Source organism: Aulonocara sp. 'chitande type north' Nkhata Bay, linkage group LG11, assembly GCF_057382095.1.
Source record: "Aulonocara sp. 'chitande type north' Nkhata Bay isolate Kocher_YH1m ecotype deep benthic linkage group LG11, A_spYH_male_GT1.1, whole genome shotgun sequence".
NCBI lineage: Eukaryota > Metazoa > Chordata > Actinopteri > Cichliformes > Cichlidae > Aulonocara > Aulonocara sp. 'chitande type north' Nkhata Bay.
In genome coordinates, this window is record NC_141354.1 from 38,113,098 (window position 1) to 38,131,830 (window position 18,733).

Below are 18,733 nucleotides of genomic sequence, written 5' to 3' on the forward strand. Positions count from 1 at the left end.
ACTAAATATGTTCTAAATACTTTAAAACTAAATATGTTTCTAAATACTTTAAAACTAAATATGTTCTAAATACTTTAAAACTAAATATGTTCTAAATACTTTAAAACTAAATATGTTTCTAAATACTTTAAAACTAAATATGTTCTAAATACTTTAAAACTAAATATGTTTCTAAATACTTTAAAACTAAATATGTTTCTAAATACTTTAAAACTAAATATGTTCTAAATACTTTAAAACTAAATATGTTTCTAAATACTTTAAAACTAAATATGTTCTAAATACTTTAAAACTAAATATGTTCTAAATACTTTAAAACTAAATATGTTTCTAAATACTTTAAAACTAAATATGTTCTAAATACTTTAAAACTAAATATGTTCTAAATACTTTAAAACTAAATATGTTCTAAATACTTTAAAACTAAATATGTTCTAAATACTTTAAAACTAAATATGTTTCTAAATACTTTAAAACTAAATATGTTCTAAATACTTTAAAACTAAATATGTTCTAAATACTTTAAAACTAAATATGTTTCTAAATACTTTAAAACTAAATATGTTCTAAATACTTTAAAACTAAATATGTTTCTAAATACTTTAAAACTAAATATGTTCTAAATACTTTAAAACTAAATATGTTCTAAATACTTTAAAACTAAATATGTTCTAAATACTTTAAAACTAAATATGTTTCTAAATACTTTAAAACTAAATATGTTCTAAATACTTTAAAACTAAATATGTTCTAAATACTTTAAAACTAAATATGTTTCTAAATACTTTAAAACTAAATATGTTCTAAATACTTTAAAACTAAATATGTTTCTAAATACTTTAAAACTAAATATGTTCTAAATACTTTAAAACTAAATATGTTCTAAATACTTTAAAACTAAATATGTTTCTAAATACTTTAAAACTAAATATGTTCTAAATACTTTAAAACTAAATATGTTCTAAATACTTTAAAACTAAATATGTTCTAAATACTTTAAAACTAAATATGTTCTAAATACTTTAAAACTAAATATGTTTCTAAATACTTTAAAACTAAATATGTTCCCTAAAACGGTGACAGAGCTACAGACCCATGACAGCCTTACACAGGTAGCCAGCAGCTATGACCAGCACTACCTGTGCAGTTAATAAAAGGACAGGTAATGTTTGTCGCGCTGTTGCACACACAGCACGCTCGTTTGTTTCAGTTCGTCCGTTGCAACAAGACAACTTACCAACGTGTACGTAATAAGCCAATACTCCTGGGTGCTACACACTACAGTGTACGCTGTACACCTACTTACTGGTTGTGTCGCATCAGTCTGTGTCTCTGAGTTAACTTGTGTTTCTCCTACAGCTCCGGACCGCAAAAATGCGCGTGCTCTTTGTGAGCTCGTTCCCGGCTCGTAACCAGCGCGTTCTGCCGTCAAGGGCAATCATTGGTTAAATGTGATCATGTGACTGATGCAAGCCAGATCCTTTTATTTAGCAAAACTGTGATTAATAGTTAAATATTATTGTTGAGGGGCACAGACAGGACTCCGCACGCACGCACACATTAAAATAATAATAATAATATTTTTTTTTTTAAAAGTTGCCTCAACAAAAGGGCACTTTGGGAACCCATCAGGAAAGGGGCGGGTGCTCAAGCCCCTCTAGACCCCCCCTCTGCACGTGCCTGCTTCTTCCTGCCATTTAGGAGACAGTGATGGCACTCTGAACTCCTCTCCTTCAGCTGTGTTGTCCACAAACTCTGACCAAAATGGAGCATACACATCTCTTGATACGCCATCTGCATCAGCTCCTTTTTCATCGATGTAGGTGTATTTTAGAGGGTGTATGAGGAGTGGTGGATCTTTGAACTGGCTGATCATCTCCTCCAGAATAGTAACCCTGTGAAGTTTGATGGTAACACAGACAACATCATATGATCCTGCAGAGCTTATTGCTTCATTGCTTATAGATGTATCTGGACTACTGACTGCTGTGTTTGTTGGAGGAAGTGTAATGGATGTGATGACCAGATCATCTTCCTCAAACTGCAGGAATGGTTCATCTATTACAGTGTCATCAAGTTGACAAGGCAGAGGCTCTCCAAGGTAGGGTCCAATCATTACCTCAGATGTGTCTAATAATACATCTTCATCAGCATTGTAATCTCATCATCAGAATCTATAGATTCTGATGATGAGATTACAACAGTGTGAGAAGCTTCTTCATCTCCTTGATGTGAGTCAGTCAGTTGTGTGACATTGTTTACTTGTGCTTTCCCTCTATCATAAACTTCTTCATCATTGGAAAATCTTCTTGTGCACAAGTAAAATCTCAACATTCCCATTTTAAGTGCTGAGTAGAGTTCTCCAACTGTGACATCTTCATCAAATACGGCCTCTTCCTGATAGTCTAATATGTCATGACTGAACACCTCCCATCTTCCAAATTTGCTTTTTCCACTTGGAAAGAAAAGATCTTTAGCATACTGTAATATGTCAGCTTTTTTGGAGTCTTTGGGCACATCAAAGGTCCTTGTTCCTCCTCCTCTGCGCTTTCTCACTTGGCGGATTTACAGCTTGTAATGGATTTCCTTCCATCCATTTTATTTTGCAGGAACTGCTGTATACTGTGTGCAGAAAAACAGTAGACATAAAACTAACTGTACAAATGATATCAGCTTGAAAACGAATAACGCCAACGCAGTGTGGGAAAGCCCCACTCTTAGGGCATACTTCCACACACTGTCTCAATACTTTTAAATCACTACTCAAAACCCATCTGTTTAGAATTGCATACACCTGATCTGTCTTAGGCCGTTTTTACCTGCTCAGTTTTTATATTTACTTTTATGACTGTTTATGTCTAAATTTTATCTACCATGTTTGCTATATATACATTTTTCTTATGTTTTTTATGGTGTTGTTTACGTGCTACTGTGAGGTGACCTTGAGGGTCTGAAAGGCGCCTATAAATAAAAAGTATTATCATTATTATTATTATTATTATTATCATTATTATTATTATTATTATTATTATTATCATTATTATTATTATTATTATCATTATTATTATTATTATTATTATTATTATTATTATTATTATTATCAATACAAATCAGACAAAAACAGATGCAGCAGGATCACAAACAGACACATGTTGGCTACATGTTGATGCTAAATGACTAAAATCACACGTGCAACACTTTCTACATATTTGACAACAGAAGAAGAACACAAACAAAGTTGGAATGTATTTTTAATTATTTTAAATTTTTATTTTATGCCAAATTAGATATTTTGCATAATCAAGCACCAAATCACAAAGTCTCCTCCCTGTTTGTACTGTAAGGTCAAAACCCTACAGTACTACAGAGAACCCCAACAATCAAACGATCCCCCTCTGAGCAAGCACGAGGCGACTGTGGGGAAGAAAAACTCCCTTTTAACAGGAAGAAACTTCCAACGGAACCGGGCTCAGAAGGGACGGCCATCCGCTGCGACCGGTTGGGGGGGATGGAAATCAAAAAGGAGACGAGATGGCGTGAACTACAGTTGTTAGAATTTGGATTTGGTGCTAAAATTCTGCTTCAAGATGTTAAAAGAAGCAGGGCGGCGGGGAAAAGCCAGGATGGTCATTTCAATCATCTCTGGCTTTAGTGAACCACCTGAAGGGTTTTCGCAGAGTTTTTCCCAACGCTGAAAAAAACCTGGAAATTTTGGACTTTTTGGGAGGACCGGGGATGACTCCGAGGCGCATTTTTAGATGCTTTGTCAGAACCTCATCAAAAGACGCATCCTTTGCCATCGCAGCCTTTAACACAGTGTCTGGGGAGCCAAACTCCTTGATGAGGCATTTGGTCATTTTCTTGATGAACTTTTTCTTGTCCTTCATCAGACTTGTGACGGACTCTGTGCTGCTGAGTTCAGGCTGCATCAGATCTCTCAGACGCTTGAGGATCGCGTCAGGTTCTTTTGTAGTACATGCTGCCCTGGCAAAAAAGTGCTGAGTTTCAGGTTTGGATTTTCTGATGACTCTCATCATGAGGAGAACGGCGAGGTCACTGGAAATTTTCTCAGCATCAGAAGATGACGCTGATACAGACCTCATCTCTGACATGTCAGAGGAATCCTTGGGTGAGCCTGAAACACTGGCAGAGCGTTTTTGTGGGGAAATGCTCCCAGACTTTGGTGTCTGATCAGTCACCTGATCAGGTGTCTGATACCTGAGCAAAAGTCAAAAGTGGCCTTGCTCTACAAGCCTTCAGTACATAAAACAATATAATAGGAAAATAAGGATACTAAGGATATTGATTTCATGACACCATCTGTCCTTATGGACTAACGTCTCTGAGGAACGTTTCCAGCATCTTACTGAATCTCAGGACTAAGAGAGCTCTGAATGCAAAAAGGGTCCAAGCCAATACTAGCAGGGCATCGCTAATCAAGGGTCCAGTCAATATATCTGCTCTGTGACAGCAGGTAATAAAGTAATGGAGCAATATTCAGCCTGCAGCTTCCTGTGGTTAGCTGTTTACTGACAAATATGGGTCACCAACAGGAAGCGTCAGCCACATGTAGGTTATAACCTTCTCTCTGAGTGGGCACTTTGCATGTGACGACAGCTGAAACAGTACACAGTGCAGACTTAATCACAACACTGCGACTCAACCACTTTGTTATGGAATCTGATTTAGAGCAGAGATTAGAAGCAGGAAATGCCTGCTGAGGTCGGTGTAAACCAGTGGAGGCAGGTTTACACCGACATTAACAGGTGTTAAGTGTTAAAGTTGACTTTAACATGAGTGCAGAGAGAAAATGTGATGTTCCAGCACTCCTTAGAAAGAGAGCGTGTGTGATTCAGTGAGTGATGGTGTTGAACGGGACTCTCAGTTACAGGTCAGTGGTTGATTTTGTCATCATACCATCAGATCTGCAGTTTCTTGGACACACGGGTGAAGAGAGAGAAGCTCAGCTGATCAGCACTTGGTGGTGACTTGAATCAGGTGCTTGGTACCCGACAGACCTGGCGTTTCTAAACATATATGTCCCGGGAGGGTCTTGCAGAGGCCTCTTCCACATGGTGGAAGCATGAGCTGCAGCCTCAACATGGACCAGTGTGGCCCAGGCAGCGGCTGAGAGGAAAATTCAGTAGGAGTTTGGACAGGACATGAAGCAAGACTTTTAGCTGGCCCTGAAATGATTCTAGCAAACTGTAACTTGATTTGAGAGGAGGTAGTGGCCACTCCCACTGCCACGCCTTCCACAGAGAACATCGAATCGAATCCGGGGAAGAGGAGAAGGACTCACCCATCACTGCAGGTGAGGTCATTGTAGTAGTTGTGACAGTGACGGAGCAAATCTCCACGGGGTGAGATGAAATGAGCTGTGGTTGGAGCGTCGCTGGTCTTTGTCTTAGAGACAGGAGGAGCTCTGTCATTTGTCTCTATCACTGGCATCCTGGTCGCTTAACTGACGTCTTCTAGGGATGTCCTACAGGGAGGAGGCTCCAGGGCAGAGCCAGGACACGCTGGAGAGATCTGGCTCTTTGCTTGGCTGATCACCCTGCTCTCCCTGCTGCTTAGACTGCAGATGGATGGAAAATTTCACTTCTTCATGCGAGTTGGAATATGGCCAGATTTCCTAACGCTTTGCAGCAGGTGCAAAGTCAACTTTTAGTGTTAAAAAGCTACAGTTGGGATTTACTAAAGAGGCACAGTGAGAGTTTTGAATCAGAAAGGAGCAGACAGGGCTCATTTTCACCGGACTTACTGAGGAGTTACAGAACACACAAGGTTGTGGGGAGAACCTTTAAATTAAGTTTTATTATTTTGATGGTGGCAGGAGTGTTCATTTATTTTGAAAGAACAAGGAGAACAGAGCAAATGTGAAGAAAAACAGTTTGTGATGATTACGATAAAAAGAGACAGCAGCAGGTATATTACAGGTGATAGTGGCGTTGGCCTCATTCTTCTTCGTTGGTCCTCAGTGACGTCTGGAGGCTGCAACAGAAGAAGAAGACAGCAGCAGACAGGTCGGTGCTGATAAACAGGCTCAAACTCCAAATCATGACAAGTGATGCAAACAGAGAAAACTTTGTGATGATTCAGATAAAAAGAGACTCGGTGTTCAGAGGAAGCATGACGGTCTGACAGAGAAAGCCATCTGTGACCGTTGCTGAGGCTTTTTCTCATCCTCAGCACCGACAGTGTTTGTGTAATTACTCTCACTGCCAGAAGGGGGAGACACAGCTCCAGCCTGCAGGGAGAAACACTGCAGCTCTGGATTTCCAACAAAGGAGTTTATAAATCAGAGTTTTAGTTAAATAAGTTAGCAAACAAATGTAAAAGAAGAAGCACTGCACTGAGTGTTTTATACCTGCGCAATACTGTGACTCACCTGAGCTGCCAGACATCTTCAGCTCTCTGCTGCTGACCTGCTAACAAGATTTCCTGAGCAGAAACAAGAAGAACAGTTTAATTTTCAATAAAAAATAAAAAATATTGTTGAAATGTTTGAAAGTATATTTTACAAGTGTGTTCGGCCATGATTTATCAGTGAAAAGTCCATTTTATTTTCCACTTTATTTTTATAGCATCAGATCACAGCAACAGTCAGCTCAAGACACTTTGAGGGTTAAAACTCTACAACATTAGGAAGTAGGAATGGGTGCAAGAGAACAACGAAGGAAGTAATAACTGAAGTTTGTTCTGAAAGATTGACCTGAGAGGGAGAGTCAAAACAAACACTGAGCGGTTCTAGTAGAGAACCACTTCTACTGTTCCTTAGAATTGTTAGTCTGCTTGTCCATCTATCACCGGTTAACAGTACGTTTAGTCACTGTGCTATCCTAGCCTGGAGGGTTGCGATCTCAGGGATAATAGTAGATCAGCATGGGGTTTTGAGGCTCGTTTTATTTATTTATTTTTTCCCCTTTTTTTTCCCCTCTCCCCCTCTTTCTTTTGGGGCGGGGGGGGGGTTCCAGAGGTTGGGACATATTTTTTCTGCACCTGCATTTTGGTACCTGAATGGCAAGCTCGCAAAGTCATCTGCTCTTCGTTTTATAAGCTGGAATGTTAAAGGTATAAATAATCCGGTTAAACGCACAAGGGCTTTTACTCATTTAAAATCATTGAGATCCGATGTTGTATATCTGCAGGAAACACACCTCCGATCAAGTGAACAAATTCAACGAATTAAACTGTTTCTCTGCTTGTCTGCATTGCCACAAATTGTTCTATTTGGTGATGTATCATAGAACTGTACTATATAGTGTATGTACGTTTCTGTGTTTGCTAGTAACTACCATCAACCTAAGGTCTCAGCTAATTTATCTTTGCAGAGATGTTCATTTGATTGTAACAGCAGTAGGAAAGAGCAGTAACAAGAGTAGGACAGCTAAGCTAATTATGGCTAAACATTTGGAATTTAATGAAAGCAAAAATTGACCTTGCAAAGATGGATAGGTTTATTTAGAAAGTCAGCTATTTACATTTAGTGTTCGTCCCAAGTAGGAGATTTTGAATTGAGTCTAAATTGACCGCAAATTTACTTAACTTGTTCAAATCAACCAGGCTGTTACTGAAGCAGTCGAGGAATTACCTTTGAGGTCTCAGTCATAGGTAGTAATGCAAAATCTAACATTACACTAACCTTATATTTTTGTAAAAGGCAAAATGGACTTTTTTCCAGGGTGGGGGAGTGTTTCATGTCTGTAAGTTAAAATTGTTATTTTTGTTGTTTCCTGATTTCTAAGAATTGGGAGAACAATTACATGCTAACAAAATGATGCATTTTGGTTGCCCATGTTTGGTGTTGCTTTGGGCTTAGGGTGATCACTGACGATGACTTACACCTAAAAGAGCTCAAAATCAGAAAACGTTGCTCTAAAACATGTTGACATGGTAAATGAAAATGAACAATAATCAAAATTGATCATGCAAACTGAAAGACTACTTACTATGTTTCTCTTGTTACTTCATTAGCCTCAGTGTTCTCAGATCATTCTTTACATAAAAGCACCCAGTTGTCTTGCAAAGAATGTGTAGGATTAGTGCAATCACACACATTCGAAGATACTGGTAGTTATTGTTTCAAATGCCTATTTCATGACAACCAGGCTAAATTCATCTAAGGGAGTATGAAAGAGATTATCTGGATGCTGAAATGATTGTTAAAATACATTAGGCCAATAATAGTAGACCTGTGCTACATTTGTCCAGCTAGGCAACACATATTTCTGCATAAGAGATACATGAGACACCCTTTAAATAAGCAAATTTCATGTTTAAAACATGGAAATGCAGCCAAAATGGACCATACAATGGCCTCAGTGAACACATCAGCACATAAGTAGAGATGAGGAAACTCAATCACATTAGACATTAATATGACTATGAGTAAATTATATATATTATATATTCTGTTACATGGTTTAAAGAATACAATGTGATAATCACACATGAGAACGCTGTTTCCAGTTATACAAATTTATTTTATTTCACTATTAAAGAAACCAATTATGTGAATAAAAGCTCACCACAAGAACATCTCCCAACCCAGTCTTACAAAGTTGCAGTTACAATAAAAAACTGTTGGTGAGCTAAAAAACAATCCTGGTGCTGATGCTTGTCATTGAACGTTTTGGACAGAGCTCTTGATTGAAATGCCTACCGTTGTGTGTAGGCATTTCGGTCCAGATGTTATGGAGTTCAGTTCAGCTAAGATGTATTTCTAAAGCACCGGATGGCAAAAATAGCCGCTTCTCGGCTGTTTATATTGTAAGGTAAAGACCATACAATATAAGAGAGAAAACCCCCCAACAATCAGATGATCCCCTGTGAGCAAACCCTTGATGACAGTGTCTGTGAAGGTTATCAGTCATCAAGGCCATAGTAGTCTAAGGAGCTTGGAAAGAAAAGCACCTGGACTTCTTTAAGTTAAAGAAGTCCAGGCGCTTTTCTCCAAGCTCCTTAGACTTGGTGACGGTGGGAAAGAAAAACTCCCTTTTAACAGGAAGAAACTTTCGGCAGAACCAGGCTCAGTGAGGGGCGGCCATCTGCCTCGACCGGTTGGGGGGGGGCACAGCTGTTATAACCCCTGACGCAGCATAGCTTCTAATTCTGAAAGATACGTAGATACCTTAAACCTGCACTCTATGCAGGACACCAAGCGATGACACGACTTGCAGTACTATAGGAGTCTATGCAGAAACAGTTTTCTCTCTTGAATCTCTGTAATTTTTTTGCTACTGAGTGTCTGGGTGCAGTCACTCATTTTGGGCCAATTAAATCAAATGAACTTCCATTGTCTAAGTTATAGCCCTATTGAACCTGCGTTAACCAGCTTTAATAGGGAGGGCCAAAGTCCTAGTTGTGCTAAATTTCCTCGAATTCTCCTCGGAGATTTTCGAGTAGCTTCCTTTGTTCTTGAAAGTTCTTTTCCATTTGTCTCATCGCTTCCCGTCCATTCCACATCTTTTTGGTAAGGTCACTAACCTTATTTTCTAAGGCCTTATTTTGTTGTTTGAGTATGTCAACTTGGACATCGTAGTTGTTTATCAGATCGTTATGTGCTTCCTGTGAAACTTTGGGAGTCTGAGCTTGGGTTTGCAACGCCATGTCTTCTGTTGTCAAGGCTTCCTGTGAATCATACAGATTTTTCTTGACCTCTTCAAGCTCTCTTTTCATTTCCTCAAATTCATGGCACAACAACTCCTTTTCTCTGTTGGTCACGTTAAAATCATGTTGGGAGTCTTTCTCAGTGGCTTTGGAGATCCGTGATTCTCCTTTCGCACCCTCATCGTGTGGTTTCAGTTCTTTTTGAGAATCACCACTCCTTTTGGAAAGCTCCTGGAGGTCCTGTTCAAGAAGTTCGTTATGCCGCCTCAATATGTCAATTTCATGTGCAAAGCATTGGAGTTCCAGGGTCTGTCTGAGCTGTTCACTGTCCGTTGTTTTGTTTTCCTCATTCATGATCCTTTTTCTTTCTTCACTCTCTTGTAACTCTTTAAAGGCTGTGTTTGCCTGGTGGAGCTCAGTTTTAACAGCCTGTATTTCCTGTTGCATGTCATCTTTTTCCTTTTCAAAGTCCCTTTTCAGCTCACACATGCGTTTTACTGTCACATCATTTTCCTCTCTTAAAGACTGGTTGTCCTTTTCCATGTCTCCCACTTTTATAACCAAGCCTGTCTTGCTGCTTTGCAACTCTCTGATTTCTGCTTCCATTTCCTGCATCACCTCTTTCTGTTGCTGGATCTCTTTGGTTTTGGAGCTGTTTAAATCCTTTAGAATTTGGTTCCAATATTCCAGCTCTTGAATTTTGAAGTGAATTGTTTCATTCTCTAGTTGCAGGTCTCTTTTCCTCTTGTTTTTAGAGAACCCACTTCGTTTGAAGAGAACTTCAATGTTTTTTTGGAGAATCTTGTTCTCATTTATGAGCTCTCTTTTTTGCTCCTTAAGGTCGGCGTTCTCGACTTTAAGGTCACGTATGGTAGAGTTTTGTTGTTTGAGAGTTTTATTCTCATTTTTCAGCTCTTTGATTTGCTGTTTAAGTTTTTCGTTCTCGGCTCTCAGGTTGCATGCAACAGGATTTGACAGACTCATATTTCAAATTGAAGTTGATGCTAAATCTCTGTACCAACTAAAAGATTTTTTAAAAATACCGTCAACTGTGTCAGAAACGCAAGTTTCCAGTAGTTTCCTGCCTAGTGAATTCTTCCACTCTCTTTGAAAGACTGCCAAGAGTGAGAACCTCTCCCCTATTTATAGGTTTTCGTGTGCTGATGTCATAAAGAAGACCAGAGATCAAAGGGATTCTGGTGAAACGTCACTGTGTCTGGTCTGGGCAGTTCTGAATTGAATAATAACAAAATGACGGGGGGCGTGTCTGGTAGCCATGTGAAGACGTGTTGTACAGGGCTCCTCAATGCAGGGCCGGCCCGTGGCATAGGCCGTATAGGCAAATGCTAAGGGCGCCGTCCATCAGGGGGCGCCACGCCAGTGCCATAAATGTTGAAAAAAAAAAAAAAGTTGGTACTATTATTTCTAAATACAAAAAATAATCCCACGTTAATTAAAATGCAAAGTAAAGCTTAGTTAATAGAAACATTATTTGTTACAACATTACGCCCCCCCTCCCCGTACAATGCGCCCCCTCCCTTCCCGTATCATGGTTCCTTTTGGACACAAGATGTCAAAACGGCCAAAACTGTCAGGTGGCCAGGGAAGAAAAAAGAGAGAAGAAGAGGAGGAGAAACGAGAAAAAGACAGAGGTAGGTAACGTTAGCCTACATGAAATTATTTGAATGTGATAGTAACCTAAATTTTTAGCATTAAGCTAATGTTACATGATTCGCTAATTGCTAATCAATAAATAGCTAGTTAACTGTTTTAACGTCAGTTAATATTGTGGAGGGGGCTAAATTGTTATGGAAAATAATAATGTAACGTTAGGTAATTACAGTACTCCCACCTTTCCCACCATTCCTCATTTGTATTCATCTTTTAAGCAGGTGTTTTTTGTTTACATTGTTATTGCCTTCTGGTTAGCTAACGTTTACCCTGCAGGTAATAGTCACTTTTCCACCCCTGTATATATTATAGTTGTAAGCCTAGTTGTTAAAGCGCACATCATTAATGTTAATTAAGCAATATCACATGAGAGGGAATGCTGTTTTTTAATATGAGCACTGCTGTGATTCGGTCAAAGATAATCATAACATAACATTCTCATATGATATTATACTGTTACTTTGCATTCTGCTATTCAGCATTTCACTGTAATGATGACAATAAATTGAATCTAATCTAATTTGCATATCAGTTAACATCATACATATATCTCTTTGGTTTTTCATTTATATTATATCATTTCATTTTATTCCTGGAATCATATGTTTTTATTATTAGACTTTAATACTCAGTGGTGTCACATACTCCTCTCTTCAGATGCACTGTTGAAGTTTCTAAATCCCACCCCTGGGCCATCTACCACATCTACCGCTGCTGCCTCCACTTCAGCAGCACAACCCACCAGTGATGCAGCATCAGCAGCACCAGCAGCACAACCCAGCCATGATGCAGCAGCATCAAGCGGTCTTCCTGCTGCACCAATAGACCCTGCTGACTGGCCTTCTGCTTTAACTGAAAAGGTACGAACAGAGTTAGTTCACAGAGGTCCATTTGTAATTGATAGTGACTTCACATTCCCGAAACAGAAAGACGGGCGAAGGTGTCAGCATGATTATTTTAACAGACTCTTAATCAATGGGGAAAAGGTGAGAAGAACCTGGCTTATGTATTCGAAAAAAGAGGATAGCTTGCACTGCTTCTGCTGCAAAATGTTTTCCAAGAGAGATTACAAACTGAGTAGGGAAGGTCTGAAGGACTGGAAAAATGCAAGCCACTTGCTCAAGGTCCATGAGGATAGCCAGGAGCATAATGCTCACATGGCAACATGGAAGGACTTGGAGGTCCGTTTTGCGAAAGGACTCACAACAGATAAACAAGAGATGGCACTTGCTGAGGCTGAGAGAAAAAGGTGGCGTGAAGTTCTACATCGTTTGGTGGCAATAATTCAGTCCTTAGCTGAAAGAAACATGGCTTTCAGGGGGTCCACAGACACATTAAATAAACCAGACAATGGCAATTTTCTGAAAGAAGTGGAGCTTATGGCCAAATTTGATCCAGTGATGAAGCAGCATGTCAGTAGAGTAGAAAGTGGAGCTGGCAGTCACATACGTTATCTGGGAAAAACAATCCAAAATGAACTGATTGACACCATCAGTTCAAGAATAATAAAATGCATTGTGGAAGATATCAAAGTATTTCTCCATCATTTTAGATTGCACACCTGATCTGAGTCATAAGGAACAGCTCTCTGTCATTGTTGCAGAGGAATCAACAGGAGATCATTTGTCAACTCTCATCCTAAAACGGATAGAGGAGCTTAACATTCCTTTTGAAGACTGCAGAGGACAGTCCTATGACAATGGGGCCAACATGAAGGGAAAAAATAAAGGTGTTCAGGCAAGGTTGCTTCAGCTAAACTCAAGAGCTTTTTTGGTCCCATGTGGTGCCCACACTTTAAATCTGGTAGTAGCTGATGCTGCAAAAAGCTCACCAGATGCCCTTGGCTACTTTGGGCATTTAGCAAAATTATGTTGTGTGTTGTTTTTTGAATCACTGTCGTACCCAAATGGTTTGGTGAGCTGACAGAGTTGATACCACCGGCTCTGATACCAGCGGACTCTGATGGCCTCTCGTGAAACTTCACTCTCATTGAAAGTCAGTGTGAAGGTGCAGGGGAGCGTGGCAGTGGATCCTCTGACAGCACAAGTAGACCAGAGAGGATAGATCACAGTTTGACCCACAGCACCTAAAGACGAGCAAACAGCGATTAGAACGCAGTGACTCAGTTTAGTGATGGACGGTAAAGGGACTGACTCTTCTATAGCGCTTTATACAACATGCCACATTCACCCATTCACACAAACACTGCTTTCTATGCTTGTCAGTGCTTTCATACACCGATGGCTGCATCAGAGGCAACTTAGGGTTAGTATCTTGCCGAAGGATATTTGCCATGCAGACTGGGGCAGCCAGGGATCGTCAGTAAATACAGACTGCGGTGTGAAGCACTAAAACAAAGTTTCAGTTCAAACAACAAGATCTTTGAAAAGTTCAGACTTTTTGATGCAGAATGCAAAGGTAATGTCATCAGATCAACATCAGACACAACCATTCAAACTTCTTTACTGTTCAGATTTTCTTGAGAGAGAATTTTTGATCCATCTGAAACATTCAAGAGATTAAAAAACTCATTTAACTCAATCAAATCTGTTCATTAATAACAGTTTGATGGGAAAACAGAAGCTTTTTGGCCAAAATTATTCCAAACCAAAGTTTGAGAAGCAAATCAAATGATCATCATCATCACAGTCAGTCTTACCTGCCAGCAGGAACAGGAGCCCTCACAGACTGTTTTTGTCCCAAACTGCCATCCTTACGTTTTAATGAGCCGACTGAATGACTTCTTTAAACGTGTGGTCAGCAGTGCTGATGAAGACACTGGCTGACACACTGAGGTGGTGGGTTTAATGTCTCTGTGGTCAGTGTTTCACTTCCTTTGATTTTTCAATAAGTTCATTGTAACTGAAACATGTCGTGCAGCCTGGGTGAGGAGGAACTCACAGGTTTGAGTTTCACTGTTAGCTCCTCTGAAATGCACCACAGAGACGTCGTGTTGACGCAGAGACGACCAAATCCAAAAACATAAGGAGAGAAAAAATGATGTGCTGAAACATCGATTTACTGGAGTTAAAACTTTTAACTGTCCTGTTTTTGTTGTTTCTAAATAATAATTTAACTAAATAATTTCTGCTTGTTTTAGTGTTGATAAGTCTCGTGCTTCTTACTCAGGGTTACCGTCATTCTCGCTCTCAGGCTGACCAAGAACCTCCGTCTGAATAAGGGGAAGCTTCATCAGTGTATCTCATCAAAGAAAAGCCTTTCAGGTGATGTCAAAGAAACAACAAACACAATAAACCTCAAAAAATGTGGTTCTCATGTTTGCTGTGTTCAGACCTGTCTGTAAGGCGAATGAAGACACTCGACAATGAACGTAACCTGATTCTGATTTGATTAAATGTTAAGAGCATGAAGTTCTGAGCATGATGCTGCTTTAAGTGTTATGATTAATAATGAACGAGCAGCTGCAGATGAGATTCATGAGGACGTCTTCACAGTTTTTCAGCTCTCAGTCATGAAGAGGTGTGGACTGATCCTGCTGCTGCTCTCAGGTCTGTGAACTCATCTCAGTCGCCTCATTTACAGTTTGAATAAAACTTTTGATGTCAGAAAATCAAAGAAAGCACAAAGTGAACTGCTCCATAGGGATTATTTTAAAGGTGTCTGTAAACGAGCTTCAAGCAGTCACAGAAACACTCGTACAATCTCCAAAGACCTTTGTCATGTCAACTAAACTTCTAAAGGTTTCTTTGGGTCCAGTTAGAAGTTTGATTGACAGTTTAATGGTCGGTAGTTTGTAAGAGTTTGTATAAAGTGAAGTAAAAGAGTAAAGAAAGAAAGGAGGGAAGAGTCAGTGCATGAACGTGGCTGTTTGTGTGCACTGCTGAGAAAAACACGTCTTGATTTTATTTTCTGTGTAGAAATCTGACTGAAAGCCTGAAACGCTGCAAACCCGTCAGCTCGCTGAAAAAGATCCTGACTGCTTTTACCACGTCCGTGTGCACGTTAGAGCAGGGCGATATGACCAAAAATATTTATCATGATATTTCATTTTCTTATTGTTGCCTAACATTGTACCGGTATTACCGTGAACGGTATAATATGGCCCAGCCCTAGTGCACGTGTTGTTCAGCTTTGAGCCTCGACCACTAACACGTCGTTTTCCTTCATTGTGCACACTGAAGAGGAAAAATCGTCCAAATACATGTGCAATAAGGCCAGAGTGAAAAACAAACTTAGCACTGTTAAAGCAGCTTTTTAAGCTGATGTGAGAGTTTCGCCCTGGAGCAGGAAACCAGTGTGTAGGTGTCCACAGGCACCGTAAAACAGCTTTTAACCAGTACACGAGTTACACATCCTTTGAAGGACACATATATTAACATATATTCACGTCTTTAAAGATGTCAACAAAAAGTTTGCGTTGTGGTAGCATGTAAAGAATTTATTCTCCTGATGACTAAAATAGTCGAGCTGAGGTGAGTCTGTGACCGCGCTGACTGACTCGTGTCCTCTCAGGTTACGTGATGGTCTGCCATCTTCAGTCTGATCAGTTAGTCAGACAGCTCCACCTGGTTGACCTGCAGAAGTCCTGGAACGATGCTCAGCAATACTGCAGAGATGAGTACATTGACCTCGCCATCGTTAACAGCTCAGCTCTCATCCAGGAAGCCCAGAAAAGGGCGGGGAGCACCGAGGCGTGGATTGGACTCTCCAAAGGCTGGAAATGGTCTCGCCTCGGTCCAGTTCAGTCATCCTGGTTTAACATGTGGTCACCGGGACAGCCAGGGACCAATGAGTGTGTTACAATATCTAGTGATGGATCATGGTCCACAAGACCGTGCTCAGCTACTTATTACTTTGTCTGCTATGACGGTGAGTGTTTCAGACTTTGGTACCAGGGTTTGACAAACTGAACATTTTAGCTGCAGGTTTGAATCCGTCTGATCTTTTGTTTCAGCTGCGACTAACAAACACATCCTGGTGAAGAACTCAATGACCTGGTCTGATGCTCAGTCTTACTGCAGACAGACGTACACAGACCTGAGCACCATCACCAACATGCAGGACAACAGCCAGGTCGCTTCTATGTTGTCAGATACTGCTGGTGCCTGGATTGGACTGTACAGAAAATACTGGACGTGGTCAAACTCGAGCACAGCCTCCAACCTGCCGTGGGGGCCCGGGCAGCCTGATAACAGCGTAAACTGTGCCACAATAGTCGGATCAACAGGCTCCTTCAACAGTCATAACTGTGATGACCAACGCCCCTTCCTCTGCTCCAGAGGTGAGTCTGTCCTCTGTGTTTCTGCACAGTCTGGTCCTCCTGGGCTCATCCGGACACTCTTGGCACAGCACTGCCGATGCTTTGGGTGGCGCTGTCATTTAGTGTTTGCTCTGTCTGCGGTAGAGTATCACTTCCTGTTCCTGTTTCAACACAGGAACAGGAAGTAGTAGTTGAGTAGCTTATCTGCGTAGCAATTTAATTAAAAACCTTTAGATAACTTCTGTTTTCATAGTATAATCTTCACGTGCACCATGGCTACTTCACCTGTCCCTCCTGCACTTTCTTGCTCATTGTGTCAGATGTTTAGTTACTCCTTTAGCAGTAATGATATCTGTAACAAATGTAGCATATTTGCAGCTCTGGAGGCCAGGATTACTGAATTGGAGACTCGGCTTCGCACCCTTCATTCACCCGTAGCTAGCCAGGCCCCTGTAGCTGGTGCAGCCGAAGATAGCGTAGGCCCCGCTAGCTGTTCCCCGGCAGACCCCAAGCAGCTGGGGAAAGAGGGCGGCTGGGTCACGGTGAGGAGGTAGCATAGTCCTAAACAGAAGCCCCAGGTACACCACCAACCCGTTCATGTGTCTAACCGTTTTTCCCCACTCGGCGACACACCCGCCGGGGGTCAAACTCTGGTAATTGGTGATTCTGTTCTCAGACATGTGAAGCTAGAGACACCGGCAGGGGCCAGAGCAGGCGACATTGAAGGAAATTTAAAACTGCTGGCTAAGGGTAAACGTAAATTCAGTAAGATCATAATTCACGTCGGCAGTAATGACACCCGGTTACGCCAATCGGAGGTCACTAAAATCAATATTGAATCGGTGTGCAACTTTGCCAAAACAATGTCGGACTCTGTAGTTTTCTCTGGTCCCCTCCCCAATCAGACCAGGAGTGACATGTTTAGCCGCATGTTCTCCTTAAATTGCTGGCTGTCTGAGTGGTGTCCCAGAAACGATGTGGGCTTCATAGATAATTGGCAAACCTTCTGGAGGAAACCTGGTCTTGTTAGGAGAGACGGCATCCATCCCACTTTGGATGGAGCAGCTCTCATTTCTAGAAATATGGACAAATTTATTAAACCCCCCAAAATATGACTATCCAGAGTTGGGACCAGGAAGCAGAGTTGCAGTCTTACACGCCTCTCTGCAGCTTCTCTCCTCCTGCTACCCCCCCAAAAACCCATCTCCATAGAGACTGTGTCAGCTTCCAAACAGACAAAAAACAAACTAAAACCAGAAACAAACAACTTAAACTTAAACAATTACAAAGAAAGAACAATACAGTATCCACATCTGAACCAAAGAGTAAAACAGTGAAATGTGGATTATTAAATATTAGGTCTCTCTCCTCCAAGTCTCTGTTAGTACATGACTTAATAATTGATCAACAAATCGATTTACTCTGCCTTACAGAAACCTGGTTGCAGCAGGATGATTATGTTAGTTTAAATGAATCAACACCCCCGAGTCATTCTAACTACCAGAAACCTCGAAGCACAGGCCGAGGGGGAGGTGTGCTGGGCTGGTTCTAGACAGGCATATATGAGGGGGCAGACAGAAATGTAAAGGGGGCACATGGTGGCAGCTGAGGCGAATGTGGGGTGCTCTGAATAACTGTTTTTGTCATGTAATTGGATTGCACTTTGTCAAACCTCTACCCTAAAACCTGACCAACTTGGGTGTCCCCCCTGAAGGCTCAGCTTCTGCAGGTCTAGATCTTAGTGTCACTGAGGCACACAAACCCCCTGACCACGTTAAGGTGGCAATCACTCAGGAGGAAAACTGAAAAACAAAATAAAAAATAATAAAATAAAATATTGCTCATCAGATTCTACCAACTAAAAACATGACATTTACCTTAATTAGATGCCCTATGTTAAATACATTTGAATCCAACCATAGTACTTCTCACTATTGCCAATATTAACAAAACTAAAAAGGGTAGGCCAAGTTATGAAAAAAGGGCACTTCTCCAACTCTTGAAAAATAGAAATAAAAAATACATTAAAATATCCATCCAGTTCTTTAAAACCAACAACATAAAATCTATCTTAATTTGATTGCCTAAGTAAAGTATCAAATCAATTTTATTTATATAGCACTTTTACATTATACATGCTTCCCTTAGGCAGCATCATTAGAAGACATAGCATACATTTACACTGCTATGCAGATGACACCCAGCTCTATCTGTGCATGAAGCCAGATA

At 40.5% G+C, this 18,733-nt stretch overlaps 2 protein-coding genes and 1 pseudogene across 8 annotated transcripts in view; 1 reads left to right on the forward strand and 2 right to left on the reverse strand.

The window, feature by feature from the left end:
- Positions 1-1,657: 1,657 nt before the first annotated feature.
- Positions 1,658-2,565, reverse strand: LOC147319778 (uncharacterized; annotated as a pseudogene).
- A 681-nt stretch (positions 2,566-3,246) lies between these two features.
- Positions 3,247-11,087, reverse strand: LOC147319779 (uncharacterized). The gene is made up of 2 exons (XM_086312544.1): positions 6,392-11,087; positions 3,247-5,994 (listed from the first exon to the last, which is right to left on the reverse strand). The coding sequence occupies exon 1, from the start codon at positions 10,594-10,596 to the stop codon at positions 9,370-9,372; it is 1,227 nt and encodes a 408-aa protein (XP_086168670.1). The 5' UTR covers positions 10,597-11,087; the 3' UTR covers positions 3,247-5,994; positions 6,392-9,369.
- LOC147319780 (putative C-type lectin domain family 20 member A) overlaps positions 10,212-18,733 on the forward strand; it is a 15,324-nt gene continuing 6,802 nt past the window's right edge. For 2 of the 7 annotated variants that reach the window (XR_015131587.1, XM_086312551.1), the window contains exons 1-4: positions 10,212-12,143; positions 14,413-14,792; positions 15,757-16,113; positions 16,199-16,525. Coding sequence is in view for 6 of the 7 variants with exons in the window: in XM_086312551.1 (XP_086168677.1) it covers positions 14,684-14,792; positions 15,757-16,113; positions 16,199-16,525 (793 nt within the window). In the remaining variant the exon portion in view is untranslated. The remainder of the gene's footprint in view (positions 12,144-14,412; positions 14,793-15,756; positions 16,114-16,198; positions 16,526-18,733) is intronic. The other 5 variants (XM_086312549.1, XM_086312546.1, XM_086312550.1 and 2 more) reach the window with 5 other exon arrangements.

Coding starts and splice junctions, on each gene's coding strand:
- LOC147319779 (XM_086312544.1), bottom strand. CDS start 10,596: ATGAGTCTGTCAAATCCTGTTGCATGCAACCTGAGAGCCGAGAACGAA.